Source organism: Peromyscus eremicus, chromosome 6 (assembly GCF_949786415.1).
Source record: "Peromyscus eremicus chromosome 6, PerEre_H2_v1, whole genome shotgun sequence".
NCBI lineage: Eukaryota > Metazoa > Chordata > Mammalia > Rodentia > Cricetidae > Peromyscus > Peromyscus eremicus.
In genome coordinates, this window is record NC_081421.1 from 56,646,200 (window position 1) to 56,663,358 (window position 17,159).

General features: G+C 43.7%; 1 protein-coding gene across 1 annotated transcript in view; it reads left to right on the plus strand.

Annotated features, from left to right (window-relative positions):
- The first annotated feature begins 1,653 nt into the window (after positions 1-1,653).
- The window catches only part of Map9 (microtubule associated protein 9), a 28,701-nt gene continuing 13,195 nt past the window's right edge, over positions 1,654-17,159 (plus strand). The window contains exons 1-7 of the mRNA XM_059265524.1: positions 1,654-1,780; positions 2,526-2,675; positions 3,440-3,524; positions 6,937-7,260; positions 10,487-10,707; positions 13,587-13,680; positions 16,141-16,391. Coding sequence (XP_059121507.1) covers positions 2,601-2,675; positions 3,440-3,524; positions 6,937-7,260; positions 10,487-10,707; positions 13,587-13,680; positions 16,141-16,391 — 1,050 coding nt within the window. The 5' untranslated portion in view covers positions 1,654-1,780; positions 2,526-2,600. The remainder of the gene's footprint in view (positions 1,781-2,525; positions 2,676-3,439; positions 3,525-6,936; positions 7,261-10,486; positions 10,708-13,586; positions 13,681-16,140; positions 16,392-17,159) is intronic.

Genomic DNA, 17,159 nt, shown 5'->3' on the forward strand with positions numbered 1-17,159 from the left:
CATTATCAAAAAATTAGTTCTTCCCATTTAAGAAAATTTGGGTACCTGCTTGCTGAGGGTTACAGGGGCTTTAAGAGAATCGTATTTGTGAATAAAACAGAGGTTAGGAAAGTTCACAGTAACTGGTGAGAATAGAAAATCTTTTTCTTACTCAAATATCCACTTTAGTTTATTTATTTATCTGTATGGGTGCTTTTGTCTGTGTGTACATTTGCACACCACAAGGGGGGTACTGGAATTCATGGGACTACTACAGCTATAGTCAGTGGTGACCAGCCATGTGGATTCTGGGAACTGTACTCTGGAAGAACAGACAGTGCTCTTAACCACTGAGCCATTTTTCTAGCTTTCAATTTTTTAAAGATATGCTTTATTTTATTTATTTATTTATTTATTTATTTATTTATTTATTTATTTTGAGACAGGGTCTCACCATGTAGCCCTGAGGGGTGGAGGTCGGGGCTAGAATTTGCTTTGTTGACCAGACTGGGCTTGAATTCACAGAGTTCTGTCTGCATATGACTTCCAAATGCTGGATTATTGGTGAGTTTCACCATGCCCAGCCCCATTTAAAAATGTTTAAAGACAACATAATTAAGTAAACCAAATTTACCAAACAGGAACAAGTTAAAAAGCAAACTGAGCTTTTAAAAAGGATCATTGCAACTATAATTCAGAAATGTTTTTCTTACTAAACTTCATATTTATCTTTACGCACATTTAAATATTTTACATGGTGATTTATTAAATCTACTTTCAGTGTTAAGTCTTCAGAAATAATTACTAAGTAAAATATTGTGGAGATATAGAAACAAACTAGTTTAGTTACTAGTCAATGAATTAATCTTTACAAACTTGTTTCCAAGTTAACAATAGCTGAAACCTGTGTAACTTAAAATTTTAAATATTTTGTGTATTACTATTATGGACGATAACTAAATGAAAACGATATTGATTCCTTCAGCGGTACATTGTCCTCCAGCCTACTTGTCCATTTTTCTTTATTGACTGATTTTTTTTTTTAAGCGATTATCCGCTAAACATAGAAAGGAGAAACTTTCAATCAGAGATGTGAAACAGACTCCATGGTGTACTGCATTCGTTGTAAGTAGCGGTCATATGTAATATTAACCGAATGCAACTCCAGATACTTCCCTAATATTTCACTACATATACCATTCAGTATTCACAGCAACTCTTTTAAGTCGGGCATTATTATAATTATTAGTTTCAGAAGAAATCAAAACATAGAGACCTTAATTTGCAAACGCCAAAAATCAAACATGCAGTTTGACTCCAAAGATTGTAAACGTCACTGCCACGTTATTCTGTCGGGTCTGCTGACACTGCTCAGGTTCACAGATTCCACGTCTTAGCTGGCAAAACGACGCTTTGCGTCTCGGTTACGCTATACCTGCACCACTGAGCATGAGCAATCAAGGTTCCCTGGCTTGATGGCAGAGGGCCTGTCCTGTCTCCTAGGCAACAGCCATTGCACACAGGCTGCTACGGCACGGAGCTCCCAACACCTACGCCGGTGACGTCACTTCCTTTGGTCTGAGCAGTTGTCCTAGCGACGCAGGCGGAAAGGCGGTGTTGGGTACCCGAGAGACCAGGAGCGTTGGAAGTCACTTCCTCCCGGGGACGCTGTTGCCTAGCAACCGCCTTCCGCCTCCATCTTTTGCCCCGCCTCCTGCTTATTCCAATACCTGGTTTCCCAGACTGCCAGGCCCTGGCCGGAGGCGACATCGGTGCTGGAGCCCAGCCGCTGGGTTCTCAGGTGGTCACAGGAGCCTGGGCGCAGGGGGTGCGGGGGTGCTTGCGGGACGCGCGGGCCATGGGGCGCGGAGGAGCCGTGGGGACCGCGCCGGGCGTGCGCGGGCCTGGCGCGTGCTGGGTCGGGAGCCGCGCGGAGCTGGGGACAGGGACGCCACCTGGCCGGCCCGGGGAGCTCTGGGCGGCGGCCGGCGATCCGAACGGCGTCGCGCGCCAGAAACAGCGACATTAATGCAGCCCGGGGTCGAGACGTCCTTTGTGTGATTTTTTTTTTTTTTTTTTTTTTGTGAGAGAGCAAACAAATGGCTTAGGAAAATGTCGCTGCTGTTTGTGGTTAATGATTGTATTTGAATACGGTTATCTGCAAGGCGTTTTTCCGGGGCAGGGAAGGGGGTCATATAACCTTGACTCTGACAATCCTCTTGGTCTCGTCTTGAAATAAGTCATGCTGGCATCTACAATGCTATATTGTTTAATGATGGAAAGGTGAAGAATATTTGGCTGCAATTTATTCGTCCTTAAAATAGTTTAGAGCAGTAACTTCCTTTTGTATTTTCTTTTCGTGAAAGCGAATTTGTTGTGAGAATTTCATGCCTTTACTAAAACACCGTTTATATTTTTAGGTGAGCATATAGGCCAGTGCTCAGAGTGGTTTCTCTTTATTTGGCAGGGAGGGCACTAACTCCAGGAATAGAGTATCCCGATCATGGAAAGCTTCTAATTCTTTTATATCTTTATATTTTTTTCAGCCAACATCAGAGTTTGAATGAATAATTCCAGTTATTTATTAACAATTGTATAAAAGTAGCGAAAAAGAATACAGTATGTCTGATGAAATCTTCAGCACAACTTTGGCATATACCAAGAGTCCAAAAGCTACCAAGAGAACTTCTTTTCAGGTAAAATATGTCAAAGCATTTTGGTTTTGAGTATACTAGGACTCGGCACTTCCTGATTCTCCAGGGTTCTGGCGAGAAGTGGGAGGAGTTCTTGCTTCTCTTTTGCTGTGTTGTAGGCGATCTGTTAACTTTGGACTTGCTATTAAAATACCCACCTCTGTGGCTACCCTTCCTTCAATATTGGCTTCTAAGTTGAAGGTAAAAGAGCCGCTTCAGAGTCTGTCTTTGTCTAGACTTCAGTTTTCTACTGTAAGCATAAAAAGGACTTACTGTTGGATAACTACAATTTCCAACTCTTCCTCTGCATCTGCAGTATTGATTATGCCCATCTCTGCAATGTGCGTAAAGTACCAGCGCAAGGCTGAGGGTGTGGCTCCGCGTAGGCTGTCGTCAATCCCAAGCCCCTGCCTCCCTCAAAATGTACAGATCTCCAACAAAATGTCAATTTCTAATAAATCCTATCTACATGAGTGCCCCATCATTAATTAGCATTTAGCTCAGATCATAACCTGCCAATAATTTATCTGATACTAGCAGTCACTTCCTGTTTAATTACAAATCCCGTAGGAGACGGCTCCAATTTCAATATTCTGCAGTGAGTTCGATGACTTGGGAGCATGGGACAAAGTAGGCTTAGAGTGACTGTAGGTGAATGAAACTTACATCTGAGAGCAGAATAATCAAGTATTATTTGTTTAAAAATTACCTCTGGGTAGGAGACATCCCTGCTTGGATGGGAATTGATATTACTGTTCTCATTTCAGGATGAGCTGATCAGAGCAATTACAGCCCGGTCGGCCAGGCAGAGGAGTTCTGAATACTCAGACGACTTTGACAGTGACGAGATTGGTATGTAAGGGAAGAGACAAATGAACCCGTTTCCCGAGTGTTGCGTCCTTAGTTCCATTTCACCTACCCACTAACTTCTTAGGATAATACAGTGCCTATGAATTCCCTAGTTTCAGAATTCTATGTGTGCAATGAGTTAGAAAGCCATGCTTAACTCTCAAGAAGCTAATGAATTATCTTTTGCTCATTTCCAAATGTGAATTTAAAAATATATAAATACATTATTACCGAGTCTACAGTAAAATGATGCCTTAGGAGAGAGCTATATTGGAAAGTAGTTTCATCTTTAAGAATTCTACATTTCGATAGCACCCCAAGTTCACGGAATGCTCATGGGGAGCACTTTGGTAATGCTTGATAACAGACCAGATCTGGGGTTGGAATTGTGGGGATGCGGAGCTACTTTTCTGCTTTCTGTTGCTGGTATGAAGCATCATGACCAGAAGTGACTTGAGAGGAAGAGCTTATTTGAGTTTATCGTTTTAGAGGGATGTGAGTCCATCAGGGGGGGTGGGCACGGGGAAAGCTGCAGGCACGGTGGCGGGAGCAGGGAGCTGAGAGACAACTTCCAAAGCAAACACAAAGCAGAAAGCAGACTGGAAGAGTGTCAAGGCTATGCGCTCTCACAGCCTGCCCCGAGTTATGGACTTCTTCCACAAGCTAATACCTGCTCACCAAGCAGTGTCACCACCTGGGGACCGAGTAGTCAAGTACTTGAGCCTCTGGGGAACATTCTCATCTGGACTACCATATTCCACTTGCTGTAGCCCAGGAGCTCATGGTCAGAGCAAAGCACATTTAGTCCAACTTTAACATTCCCCAGTCTTTAACATTTTCAGCACTGTTTGAAAGTCCCATCTCTTTTGAGACTCAGGACAATCTCTTAATTGTAACCCCTTGAAAAAATCAGAAATGCAAGTTACATGCTTCCAACAGGATATATATTACCATTCCAAGAGAGAGGAATGGGGGGCATAGTGAGGAAATACTGGACTAAGGCAAGACCAAAAGGAACATAGCAGGGCAAATGTGAAGTCTCATGGGGCTCCTTATCTAGTGGCTGGGACTCTAGTGGGCTCTGCCCTCAAGCTTTTTCTCTGCAGCATACGTCTCTCTTTTGGGATGCTTCTAACCTGTATGTAATTCTCTGTGACAGAGGTCTCGTGGCTCTGCATCTCTGGCATCTTGAGGGTCCCACCACAGCCCAAGTTTCATTTTCACGATTGCACACCATCGTTTGTTTTGTTTTGTTTTGTTTTGCCCTCTTAGGGCCTTCAAGCAGTGACTTCCCAGTCACAACTTTACTAGCCTAGAGGTCTCTCTGCAACCCACAGGAGGAGAATCGGTGATCCTCTCACATTTCTGAATTGCGGGCCTCCAAAGTACCAAGTAGACGGCTGCCAAGTTTGCCTGTCAGCTTGGGGTGGGCTGTCACTCCTTGAGTCACATCTTTTTTTATCCCACTGATTTCTAGAAGCAGAATTCCATATGCTCCTTTACAACTGGAAATTTAGCTACTTAGCTGGGAGGGGTCTTTTGCTGTGAGAGCATCCTTCCCTTTGTTCCACTGTGGAGCTGGGAGCCTCCCATAACAGTGCTGATGTCATCAGCCTCCAGGGCTCTCCCAGGACAAGCTGTGCTGAAACAGTAAGCCTCCTAGGGCCCTTTTCCTCTCCTGGCTGTACTTCCTTCTGCCCCACTTACTCATTTTTCTTATATACCTGCATAAGCAAAATCAGTAAAAACCACGCCACAGATCCAATGCTGCACTGTCTTCAAGCTTCCTCTTTCAAATGAATTAGTCCATTACTTTTGAAGTTAGTGTACTCTTTGTTTTCTATTGCTGTGGTAAAATATTAACCAAATCCAACTTGGTGTGGGAAGGGTTTATGTGGCTTGCACTTCCCTGTAACAATCCATCATTGAGGTGTGTCAGGCAGGAACTCACTCAGGAGCTGAGATGGGAACTGAAGCAGAGACCATGGAGGAGCAGTGCTAAGTGGCTTACTCCTCCTTAGCTTGCTGGTCTTGCTTTCGTACACTATCAGGACTGCCTGCCCGGGCATAGCACTGCCCACAGTGGGCTGGACCCTCCCAAGTCACTCATTAATCAAGAGCATGCCTTAGATGTGCCCACAGGCCATCTGTTGGAAGCAGCTCTTCCGTAGTAGCTTCCTCTTCCCAGATACTACAGTTTGTGTCAAGTAGAGAAAAACAAACCAGCACATTTATCCACAGGCAAGATCTTCTGACAGGGGCAGAAGGCGTCCAGATTCTTCACCAAGATATCACCGGAATGGCCTCTATCCCAGAGGCTGTTAAAGTCCTTGCTTCCTCCTGAAACTTCCTGAGTTGGACTCCTACAGTCCCCATTACTCTCAGAACATCAGTCTTCCAGGCTCCTACTAGAACGGACTTTCGAGCTCTCCTTGCAAGGTTTAACCACCATTCTAATCCAGAGTTCCAGGGTATTCCACATTCCTCTAAAACCAGTATGATCAGGTTTCTGACAGCAGCAGCCCACTCTCTGGTACTGACTTCTGCATTAGGTACTCCTTTTGTTGCTATGAAAAAAAAAATACCATGGCCAAAATGACTAATAGAAGAGTTTATTCTGGCTTCTGGTCTCAGAGAAATGTGAGTCCATCCTGGTGGGGGCAGCATGACAGAAAGCCGCAGGCGTAGGTGGAAGGAGCTGGGAGCTGAGGATCACAGCAACAGCAGACCGGGGTCAAGGCTGTGTACTCCCCAAGCCTGTCCTTAGTGATGTGCTTCCTCCACAAGGCAGCAGCTCCCACCAAACAGCGCCACCACCTGGACACCAAGTGTTCAAGTACCCGAGCCCATGGTGGACATTCTCAAACAACCAAAGTGGGTCGTTTTGGAAAACAGTCCCTTCACATGGATATGTCCACTATTTTGGTTTAACTTGGTTTCTTTTAAGTGAGCAAAACATTCCACTTTAGATTTCTGGTATAAGGTTATAGAATTCTGAATCTGAAATTGAATGTGCTACTTGGTAAGATTCACTGAATAAATATTCCCTGTAAAAGTGTTCCGAGTAGCCGTTAAGTCACGTTAAGTTGGTGTTCTTTATTAGACTGTAGTATTTTGGGGTGGGTGGTACACTGAGCAGCCTTTGAGGGACACACCCCAGAATAAACACAGTGCTATAGGAACTTGGTAAATATTTCTAATATGCTAATGAAACTCAGATCTTATTTCATAAATGTCAACAAGGAGTGCCTAGATTAGGTGTTTTCAACAGTTAAAAAATAAATTTGTACTTATTTGGGATTGTTGATTGATTTCTAGTCCTTTCTCTTCCTGAAGATAGTTGCTTTTGAAGAAATAGAATATAACCTTCGGATGTTTAAAATACACTGTTGAAATCGCCTTGTTCATATTTCAGTTTCTTTAGGTGAATTTTCAGATACCTCAACAGATGAAAGTCTAGTTAGAAAAAAGATGAATGATTTTCATATATCTGACGATGAGGAAAAGAATTCTCCAAGACTGTCTTTTTTGAAAACCAAGAAAGTAAACAGTGATATATCCAAAGATGAGCAGGAATCTGTCATACAGAACAGTGAAGACATATCAGCTGATGTTCATGAAGATATGATTGGAAATTCCTTTTCTGAATCTCAAAATGATGATCAAGAAGTTGGAAAAGAGATCATTACAATAAAGCCTAAACCCAGAATTCTTCCCATCAAAGGAAATACATCTTCAGGTAACTTGGGAAATTATTATAATTACATTTCCAGAACATTTGTTTTAAGATAAAGTCACAGAATGCTTTTTTATGGTAGCTTATATATTTAACTTTCCAGTTTCCCAGCTTAACTTAGTAACCATAGCTACAAAAGCCCTGTGAATATCCAATCTGGAATGGTGCTGGTGCATGAGAGGACGCCGGAGCTGCTGTGGTCACCCACAGATGTAACTCCCAAACACCTGACTCATCAGCTTCAATTCCGTTTATGGGGATGGAGCTGCAGTGAATCTATTCTAATCCCCACGTGTTCCCGAGATTAAAACAATCATCTACAAGACTGGGGCTGTAGTGAGGAGGTGGACAGGTGGCTAGCATACACAGGGCCCTGGGTTCAAGTTCAGATCTACGGAAGCATGGAAGCATTTCTTCTATACCAGTATTTTGCTTTTATTGTTAACGAAGCCTCCAGACTCTCCTTAAGAAAACAGAATCTTTCTTTGGTCTCTGCGATTAAGAAGGACTGGGGTACTCTCCACTAGTCTGCTAAACACTTGACTTTGGGAAGAAAGGATGGAGGACAGCCAGGTGGCACGCTGGGAGCCTGTGGGAGATTCAGTGGAACAAGCCTGTGGAAAGGCAAGGATTCTATGTCTCCTGGTCATCTTTTTTTTCTGTTTTATAAAGGAAAAACTAGTTGATGCTGAGCAGCATAAAATGTTCCCCCATCATACTGTGTAGCACTGTCAGATATTTCATAGTTAACATGGTAGATGGTACCAGTAACATCAAATAAAACTTTATTTCAGGCATTTGTTAAGGAGTGGCTCTTCCCTCCCTGATAATCCTAGGAACTTCAAAAGGATAAAAGTAGAGCAGAGACCCCCAGAAAAGTGTCCAAGACACTGATTAAAAACACTGCCACATATTAGTTGTGTGTGACTTAGGCAAATGGATTCAGCCACTCTAGCTTCATGAGTAGGAGGGCAAACCTGTTTTTCCTGTCCCACCATATTGTTTTGAGACTCTTTTGAAGTATCTAGAAAATGCCATCAAATGTAAGCAGTCAGTGTAAGGAAGCTGAATTAACTTCTAACCCCAGCCTTCCATGTAGCTAGAGTTTTCCTGCCTGGCCCACCTCAGGGCAAATCTCTGTCACCCGCCAGTCCCACAGCCACTCAGACCCAACCAAATAAACACAGAGACTTATATTGGTTACAAACTGTATGGCCGTGGCAGGCTTCTTGCTAACTGTTCTTACAGCTTAAATTAATCCATTTCTATTAATCTATACCTTGCCACATGGCTCGTGGCTTACCGGCATCTTCACATGCTGTTTGTCATCATGGCAGCTGGCAGTGTCTCTCTGACTCAGCCTTCCACTTCCCAGCTTTATTCTCCTCCTTGTCCCGCCTACACTTCCTGCCTAGCCAATGGCCAATCAGTGTTTTATTTATTAACCAATCAGAGCAATTTGACATACAGACCATCCCACAGCACTTCCAGGTACAGTGGTGGAGTCATAGGTAGAAAGGAACGTAGGTGAACTTAGTTATTCAGAAAATATGAGGACTGGGAAAACAGTATATCAAAAAAGTCCTGGCCCAGCATACATAAAGGGTCCTAAATTTGATCCCCAGAACTGACCAGAGAAATAAGTAAAAAAGGAAGTCAGAGAAGAGATGTAAACACAGCGTATAATTACCATTTTACGGCAAGTGTCAAGCAATACTCCACCTAGTTAATATGTTTTAAAGCTATGCTAGAGCCTGATGTGTTAATGCGGACATGAAGTCCTATCCCTCTAGAGGCTGAGGCAGCAGGATTGCTGTGAGTTTGAGGCTAGCCTGTGCTACATAGATGTGGACTGAAAAACAAGACCTCCTTTTAGTTCCTAGAAAAAGTGGGTGGGGAAGCCGCAGTAAAGGTGAACTAAAAATGAGTAAGGCAATACTATGTTCTAACCACAAGGTGGCAGCAGAATTCTGAATGCCCTCAGGTGTGGATGCCTGAGTCTTTCCATCTAAGTAGACAGATAATCTTGTTAGGGTTGAAAGCAAGCATTTCAAATGAATAGAAGAACTTAGTTTTCTTTCTGAGAATTTGACAATATTTCTGGAAATGGAATTCGGGCATAAAATATACTAAAGTTGTTGGGATCTTCTGTCTGAAGAATAAAAATTGAGGCTGGTGGTCCTGAAAAGTACCTGGCGCAGAGAATTCATGAAGGATCTAAATCATGAAGGATCAAAATGAATAGATGAATATATAGCTGATCCATTCATTAAAAAAAATGTACTTCCTGGCTTTAGCTGTACCGACTAAGTCTTTTTATTCTGTATTTAGGATGATGGGGATTGAACTGTTTTCTTGAGGGCTAAGCACCTTGTGCCCCACCATAACCACTGAGCACTAAGCACCTTGTGTACCACCATAACCACTGAGCACTAAGCACCTTGTGAACCACCATAACCACTGAGCACTAAACACCTTGTGTATCACCATAACTGCTAGGGAACCTCTTTGGATGGAGGAAGACTTGTCTAATCCGTCACCTTTGCATCCCTTCCTCCAGCAAGAGGCCTTCTATCCCCCGAAGGCCAGCATCATTTCCTGCATTCTGTGATGACACTTACCTTTGTTTTGTCATTTTCTTTATTTCGAGTCATGTGTTTTCTCTACCTACAAAGTACTTGGATGGAGACCTTGTGGCCGAATGGTTAAAAGGGCTGGTTTTGTATGGAGGGCCTGGCTTCAGCAGAGGTTCATTTCGTAGAGGGAAGGTTGTGTGATGGTTTATGTTCTGGAAATGTTTTTTGTTTGTTTGTTTGATTGGTTTTTTGTTTTGTTTTGTTTTTTTGAGACAGGGTTTCTCTGTGTAGCTTTGCTCCTTTCCTGGATCTCACTTTGTAGACCAGGCTGGCCTCGAACTCACAAAGATCTGCCTGGCTGTGTCTCCTGAGCGCTGGGATTAAAGGTGTGCACCACCACCGCCTGGCTTGGAAATGTTTTTAATACTAAGAGAACTCACAAAAATTGAAATTAACATTTTGTAAAACTAAATAGGCTGGCTAACTACAGGAAGGCAACAATTGTTTTAGATTTGGGTTATGAAACCTGTACGTTAGAGCTCGTGGAGAAGTGTGTGCTCGCCTGATGCTCCAAGCACTGCAAAAGCATCTTCAGGAGGGCAGCTGAAGCTGAGGTCAGTTCCACACACACCTGAAAGCATTTCCTTTTTCAGGGGAAGACAGCAGCAGTCATGAGGCAGATGGCCACATTAAGCCTTCACCTCGGCCAAGGAGCATGAAAAAGAGCAGCCCCACGGAGGAGGGAGACAGACCAGAAGATGATAAAGAACACTCCCTGAGTGAAGACTCTGCTCCCACGCCTTCCCTTCCAAGGCAGAATGGCACAGAGTTGGAAACTGAGGAAAAAGTGCACTCCGAGAACCTTGATCTTGAGGTTGGCATAATGTGTAGCTGTTGAATTGTTCTTTAGTTCAGACCTAACGTGCGCGCGCACATGTGTGTGTGTGTATGAGTGTGTACTTGCATATGTGTGCATGTATGTTGCATTTTCTTTTGAAATTGTTAAAAGAGTTCTCATTGGTTTTTTTTGTTTGTTTGTTCATTTTTTTATTTTTAGTATACTAGATTCCATTAAGTCTGAAATTCCCTAGACTGTAAACATAACATGATTTTACATGCCACTAGAAATCTATACCACAACAATTATAGCAAGACTCATCCATTTCAAAAAAGATAAAATGCTGAAATAATCTTGCTTTTCTGGGGATTTGTAGTGTTGCCTATCTTCAGTTATAATAAGGGTACTGTTGTGTCTTCTGTGAGACTTGGTACCTCCTCAGGTTCCCATGAGGAGTTAGGATCGCTGTGTCACCAGGGAGACCACCTGTCGCCTCTCTGTACTTCACTGTGAAAAACCAACTTCCAGCTCGTGTCTCCGAAGAGTACATTGTCCCCCATAATCAGCTTGAACAGACAGGGAAGCTGAGCAGCAAGCAGCCTGGCTGGCTTCCTCCACTTTCCCCTCAGCTGCAGGGAGGGAGGAAGGACCTGCTCCCAGGAGGGGTGGAGAGAGACTTGGGTACCTTGAGTCCGTGGACCCCAGAGCCACGTCTCCTTTAGAGCTGACGGTTTCGATCTCACTTGTGGCTCCTCTGGCTAGTGCTTAATTTGTTCTGAAAAACCAAGAGAGGAACTGGAACAGTGATTTTATGTATTTAATACAATTACCTGCTCAATTGGATATTACATTGGTTTCCTGTAGCTGCTGGAACAAACTGCCAGAAGCCGGGAGATTGACAAGAGGAGAAATTTGCTCTCCCTGTTCTGAAATCCAGATGTCAGGCCACTCTCTCTAAGGCCCTAGAGAGGGCCTTTCTTCTTGTCGCTTCCCAGTATGCTGGTTGCCATCTGCCCTCCCTGGTCTAAGGAGACATCACACCACCCTGCGCTCATCACCATGCCTTGTATCTCTGTCTCCCTCCTCTTTTCCTAAAACAAATACTGTCAGAGTTAGGGCAGCATGCCTCCATCTTAACTACAATCACATCTGCAAATATGGTACTTACAAATGAAGACCTCTGGGTGGACATGCTTGGGGAAGGGAGCTCCGTTCATTCAGAGACAGATTCTTCTTTTAATGATTTATTTATTTTTACTTTATGTGCATTGATGTTTTGATTGTATGTATGTATGTGTGTGTGATGGTGTCAGAGCCCCTGGAACTGGAGTTACAGACTGTTGTGTGCTGCCATGTTGGTACTGGGAATTGAACCCAGGGTCTTTGCAAGAGCAGCCAGTGCTCTTAACCCCTGAGCCATCTCTCCAGCCCAAGGGACAGGTTCTTAACTGTAAATGTTTCCTTGGATTTCCCCCTGACTTGAAATGGGATGTATGTGTGTGCTCCTTCCCCCCCCCCCCCCCCCCCCCCGTAGTAGTGTCAGACTATTACAGAAAGGCACGTATCCAGCCATAACCCCTCTGCCTCAGCAGTGGTACTCTTCCACCCTTCCCGGCTGCTTTCCTCGTGTCTGTCATCACGCTCGTTGTGTTTTGTGTTGGACTTCTTGTTTGTAAGGCATGGAGTCTTTCCATGCTGTGAGGTGGTCTTGAAGACATTCGCGTGGTGTCTGACATAGCCTACAATGGAGAACTGCTGTCCTGTTGGACACTCTGTTTTTGATGATTAAGTGTTCCCTAGTGCTCACTCTGAGTCTCCCTGGCTCTGCTCTGACTCTTCTATAAGGTCACTCTCGTGGGGATTTCGCATGGAGTGTGACCAGGCCTTCTCTTCCCTGGGTGTGTGACCTTTGTCTCTTCGGTGGTCAGTCCCAAGGGTGTTCCGTGGTGCTCAAGCTCCGTCATCTTTGTGTGAGCTCTCACTCCACCTTACCTCCTCCTCTGCCTCAGTCCTGCAGGTCCCACACCAGACGGGGAAGGTGGGAGTGAGTGACCTTTGCTTCCTCTCTGCATGTTCTTCTTGCCTTTCCTCAGTGTGCATACCTGTGTGCATGACCGATGAGCATATCAGTTATACACTGGCCTGCCTTAAACCCTGATTGATCAAGACACTGTAAGCTTGGTGCTTTGATTTCTTACTCTTTTGTTAAACCTTCCAACTATACATGTCTGAAGCCCATTGCTGTATGAGGATTTTTTCAGATGTTGTAATCAGGCTTGAATGTCAGATGGGATGACTTCTCATTTATTGTGTTTGCCTGTCTGTGTCTCCTCTCTATTTGCTAAAAGTTTGTTATGAAACACAAAATTATGAAAAGTTAAATGAGAAGGTTCACCAGTTACACTATTTGGGACCGGAGACTTCTTTGTGGAGAGGTCTGTGCCATTAAATTTGTTTTTTTTTCTTTCTTATTTCTATTTTGTTTTACATTTTATATACTTACTAACTTTGTTTGTTGCCTCTGTGAATCGGTGTATGCTGTGGTTTGCCTGTGGAGGAAAGAGGACATCTCTGTGGAATTTCAAATCTTCCAGCCTTACATGGGTTGTGGGGACTGAACTTAGGTGGGCAGGCTTGTACAGCAAGCGCTTTATCTCCTGAGCCATCTTGCTGGCCCTTGTTTTTTTCTTCCTGATAGTTTGGCATGTGTTGTTGAGGGCAGCTCCCATTCCCAGGAGCTGGGGTTGTGAGATGCCCACATTGTGTTCTAGGAACTGAGCTGGGGTCCTATGGAAGAGCAGGAAACGCTGTTAATCCTTGAGTCAACTTTTCAGCACACACAGACAACGTTAATGATTCTGTTGCCTCTGGGAGTCTTTAGGGCTAACCTTATATGGTAAATACTTTCTTAATAGGACTCGCTCTTACAAAGTCTGACCTCGTCATCCCTCAAAGAAAGCCCTGGAAAATGCACCTCACCAGGATCTCAGGAAAAAGCATCCATAAAAGGTAGTCACACCTATTACTATACCTTGCTTGGGAACTTTTACTCAGTGTCCTGTCTGCAAGGGAAACTGCATTTTGCATATTTATGGGAAAAGATACATTTGCTTTTGTGTGAGTTTTAACCGTGACTATGCAATGCCTGGGTGACTTTACAATATAGAAGTTAATTTCCCAGTGCCTCTGATTCCCCGCTGAACTGTAGAACAACACAGAAGTTGATTTCCCAGTGCCTCTGATTCCCCGCTGAACTGTAGAACTGTCTCAAAAGGCTGTTGTGAAAAGTAAGTGTTAAAGTCTTTTCTGCCCCCAGCAAAGTCTCAAGGACAGCTGGAATGATCATTTAAGGGGAACCTGTATTACGTGTTTGATGCTATAATCATGCAAATAACATAGTGTAATGGCTACCTGGACTTTTTATCCAGACATAGACAGATAGATGGACACAGTAGCAAGCCTCTCTGGGCCTGTGAATTATCCTTAGAATCATCTACCTCATGTGGTTGGGAGAATTTTAAAAATTAGTAATGCATAGAAGGCCATGAGACCACTACCAGAGTAAGTGCATATTAAATGTGGGGAGTGCGTTGGTAATGTCATTTCCTTGGTTAATGTTGGAGCGTGTGGAGCTTGATGCAGCCAAAAAGAAGAGCTGATTGCAGGGACTGTAGTGTGGGACTAGCTTTCATTAAGTGCTGTGCTGGTTAATTTTAGTCAACTTGGTATACACCTAGACATGTCTCAGAAGAGGGAATCTCAGCGGAGGGGATGCCTGCTTCATCTTAGTCTTATGGCAAGATGATGGATCATTTTCTCGATTAATGATTTATGTGGTTAGAACCAGCCTGTTGTAGGTGATGTCACCCTTGGGCAGGTGGTCCTTTGTAGTACAAGAAAGCAAGCTGAACAAACCATGGGATATAAGCCAGTAAATAGTGTTCCTCTGCGGGCTTCACTCTAGTTCCTGCCTTGAGCCCCTGCCCTGGCTTCCCACAACAATGTACTTTGAACAGGTCATGCAAGCAAACAAACCTTTTCCTTCCCAAGGTGGTTTTGTTCAGTGTTTTATCATAGCAACAAAGAGGTAGACAAGGATATGTACTTACGATGTAGTGTAATTTTTGTCATTTCACAGATTTTAAAAAAACCTGAAGTGCAGAGTTATTGAGACACATACCTAAGGTCCGTGATGGAGACATGGTTTGAGCAGCTTCTAAATCCTTGTTCTTTTCACAGCTCCAAAGAGTCCAATAATGAATTGAGTCATGGATGCTCTTTAAACTCAAACCTAACAGCTGTAATGACTAAGTGATTTTGAAACTTAGTGACTCCCCAAAATCTGCCCCCCACATAGCCATAATGAAAGCCTCAGAGTTAAGACCTTTCAGTGACTGGAAGTTAGATCTTGGTGGAAATCAAAACTGCTCGTCCTCAGGGACGGCTGCTGGCTCTTCTGTTGAACATCACACAGTGATCACTGGCTTCCTTCTGTTGGCTGTCCCAAAGTGTCCTAGAGTCAGTATAAATAGAAGCAGTTCTTCTTCTGGGCAGCTTAGGCCTGTGCCGAGGAATCCTGAGTGTTCAACAGGCCAGTCCTTGGTCCCTCCTTCGTGTGAGATGATGAAGAAAATGAAGGGGTGAAGCGGGCCTGAGCCCGGCTCGAACTCTGTGTAAGATGAGTTACAGGGGATGGTGCTTCCCTCCCGTCTGTCTCTGCAGTTCACCCGAGCTGCTGCTACCTGCGTGCGGTGCTGTGGAGATGTTTGCCTCCTGCTTTCCCAGCATGCTCTCTTAGCTTTAATTGGGTGGATATTTCGGTTTCAGTTACTTGATTTGTACATCCACATGTACAAATCCTTTCCTTGGGGGTAATTATTCCATTCTAATTATACATATGCTGTTATTTTCTAAGTATGAGGCTTGTCAAATGTTAGGTTGAATAAGCACTTTTGCACTCGTAGATCAAGTGTGTTCAAATTTAACTGAATAGTTTTTATTGTGGTTTATTTTGTAAGAAAAAAGAGATTATAGTCAGGGATCATGGCACATGTCTATAATTCCAGCACTTGGGAAGTAAAGAAAGATGATTCAGGGGTTCAAGGCCAGCCTCACCTATAGGACACCCTGCTTCCAAAAGAGGGAATCAGCAGTTAAGAGCACATATTACTGCTGTTATAGAGGACACCAGTTCAGTTCCCAGCACCCACATCAGGCAGCTCACAACTGCCTGTAACTCCAGCTGCTGGGATTTTGACTCCTCTGACCTCTGAGAAGGACTCCTGCATTCATATTCACACACACACACACACACACACACACACACACACACACACACACGCACACACACACACACACACAAACATTTTAAAAAGTTATGACAACACTCATTTGAAGGATAGTAAATGAATCTGTCATACACCATGTGGAATCAGAAGGATTTAGTGTTCTCGCTCCGCCTCTAAACAGATCATGATGGAGAACCGACTGAAATCTGGGATTCCTTGATATCAAATGAAAATGAAGAAAATTCGGTTTTGGTAAACTGTGTTGCTCCTGAACTTGAGCAGCCCAAGGCAGGTCTGCCCAAGGCGGCTACAGATGACACTGAAGAAGAAAAAGAGAAGGCTGCATTTACTGATGATGACTTCACCACTGACCCACTGCTCTCCACGTCCCCGAGTGTCATAACACCCACTGAGACAGCAGAGCCAACCAAGGTACATCTGTAATGGATAGCACTGGCCCTGCACCTCACACAGGAAATAGAACCTGCAAGTATCTCATTTCCGTCTTCATGCTCCTCTCGCAGCGTGGAGAACATCTTTTGATAGTGGTATTGTATTTTCAACTAGATGTTACTTTATTCAACTGAATTTCAGTTTCACGGCAAGTTTGCACTTGGCAGAATGAAGCCAAGTATTCACTGGAAACTGTCAGGCATAGTTTTATAATTTAAAGTATTTCATAATCACATAGTATATGTGTCTCTTCATAGGTTTCTATAGTTTAGGTCATAAACATACAACTGTCTAGAACAGCTATGAAGGTGTTACATCGGTGAAATTTCAATATCTCTTCAAATATAGACAACTTTCATGAAAGGTTTGAAGAGCACCTTGGCTACATAGTGAGTTCCAGGCCAGTGTAAGCTATATGAGACCCTACTGAGAGAGGCAGAGACAGAGACAGATGAGGGAGAGTACAAGGAAGGAAGGAGGGAGGGAAAGAAAAAGAGAAGGGAAGGTTTTTAAAGTGCTTTTCAATGCCTGTCCCTTTTCAAGTGGGTGAGCAGGGACGGGTGGTCAGGAAGATGATGGTAATGTTTGGAGTGGATTTGTGTTTTCTAGGATGATTTTGCCCTATGATAAGACCTGTCAGAGTCCAGGGCTTTTACAGTGGACAGTGTGGCACTTGCGATCTTTATTTCTCTCCAACTGCAATGTCTATGGCTGTCCATTTCCAGTGGCTGAGAACTGGCTTACATA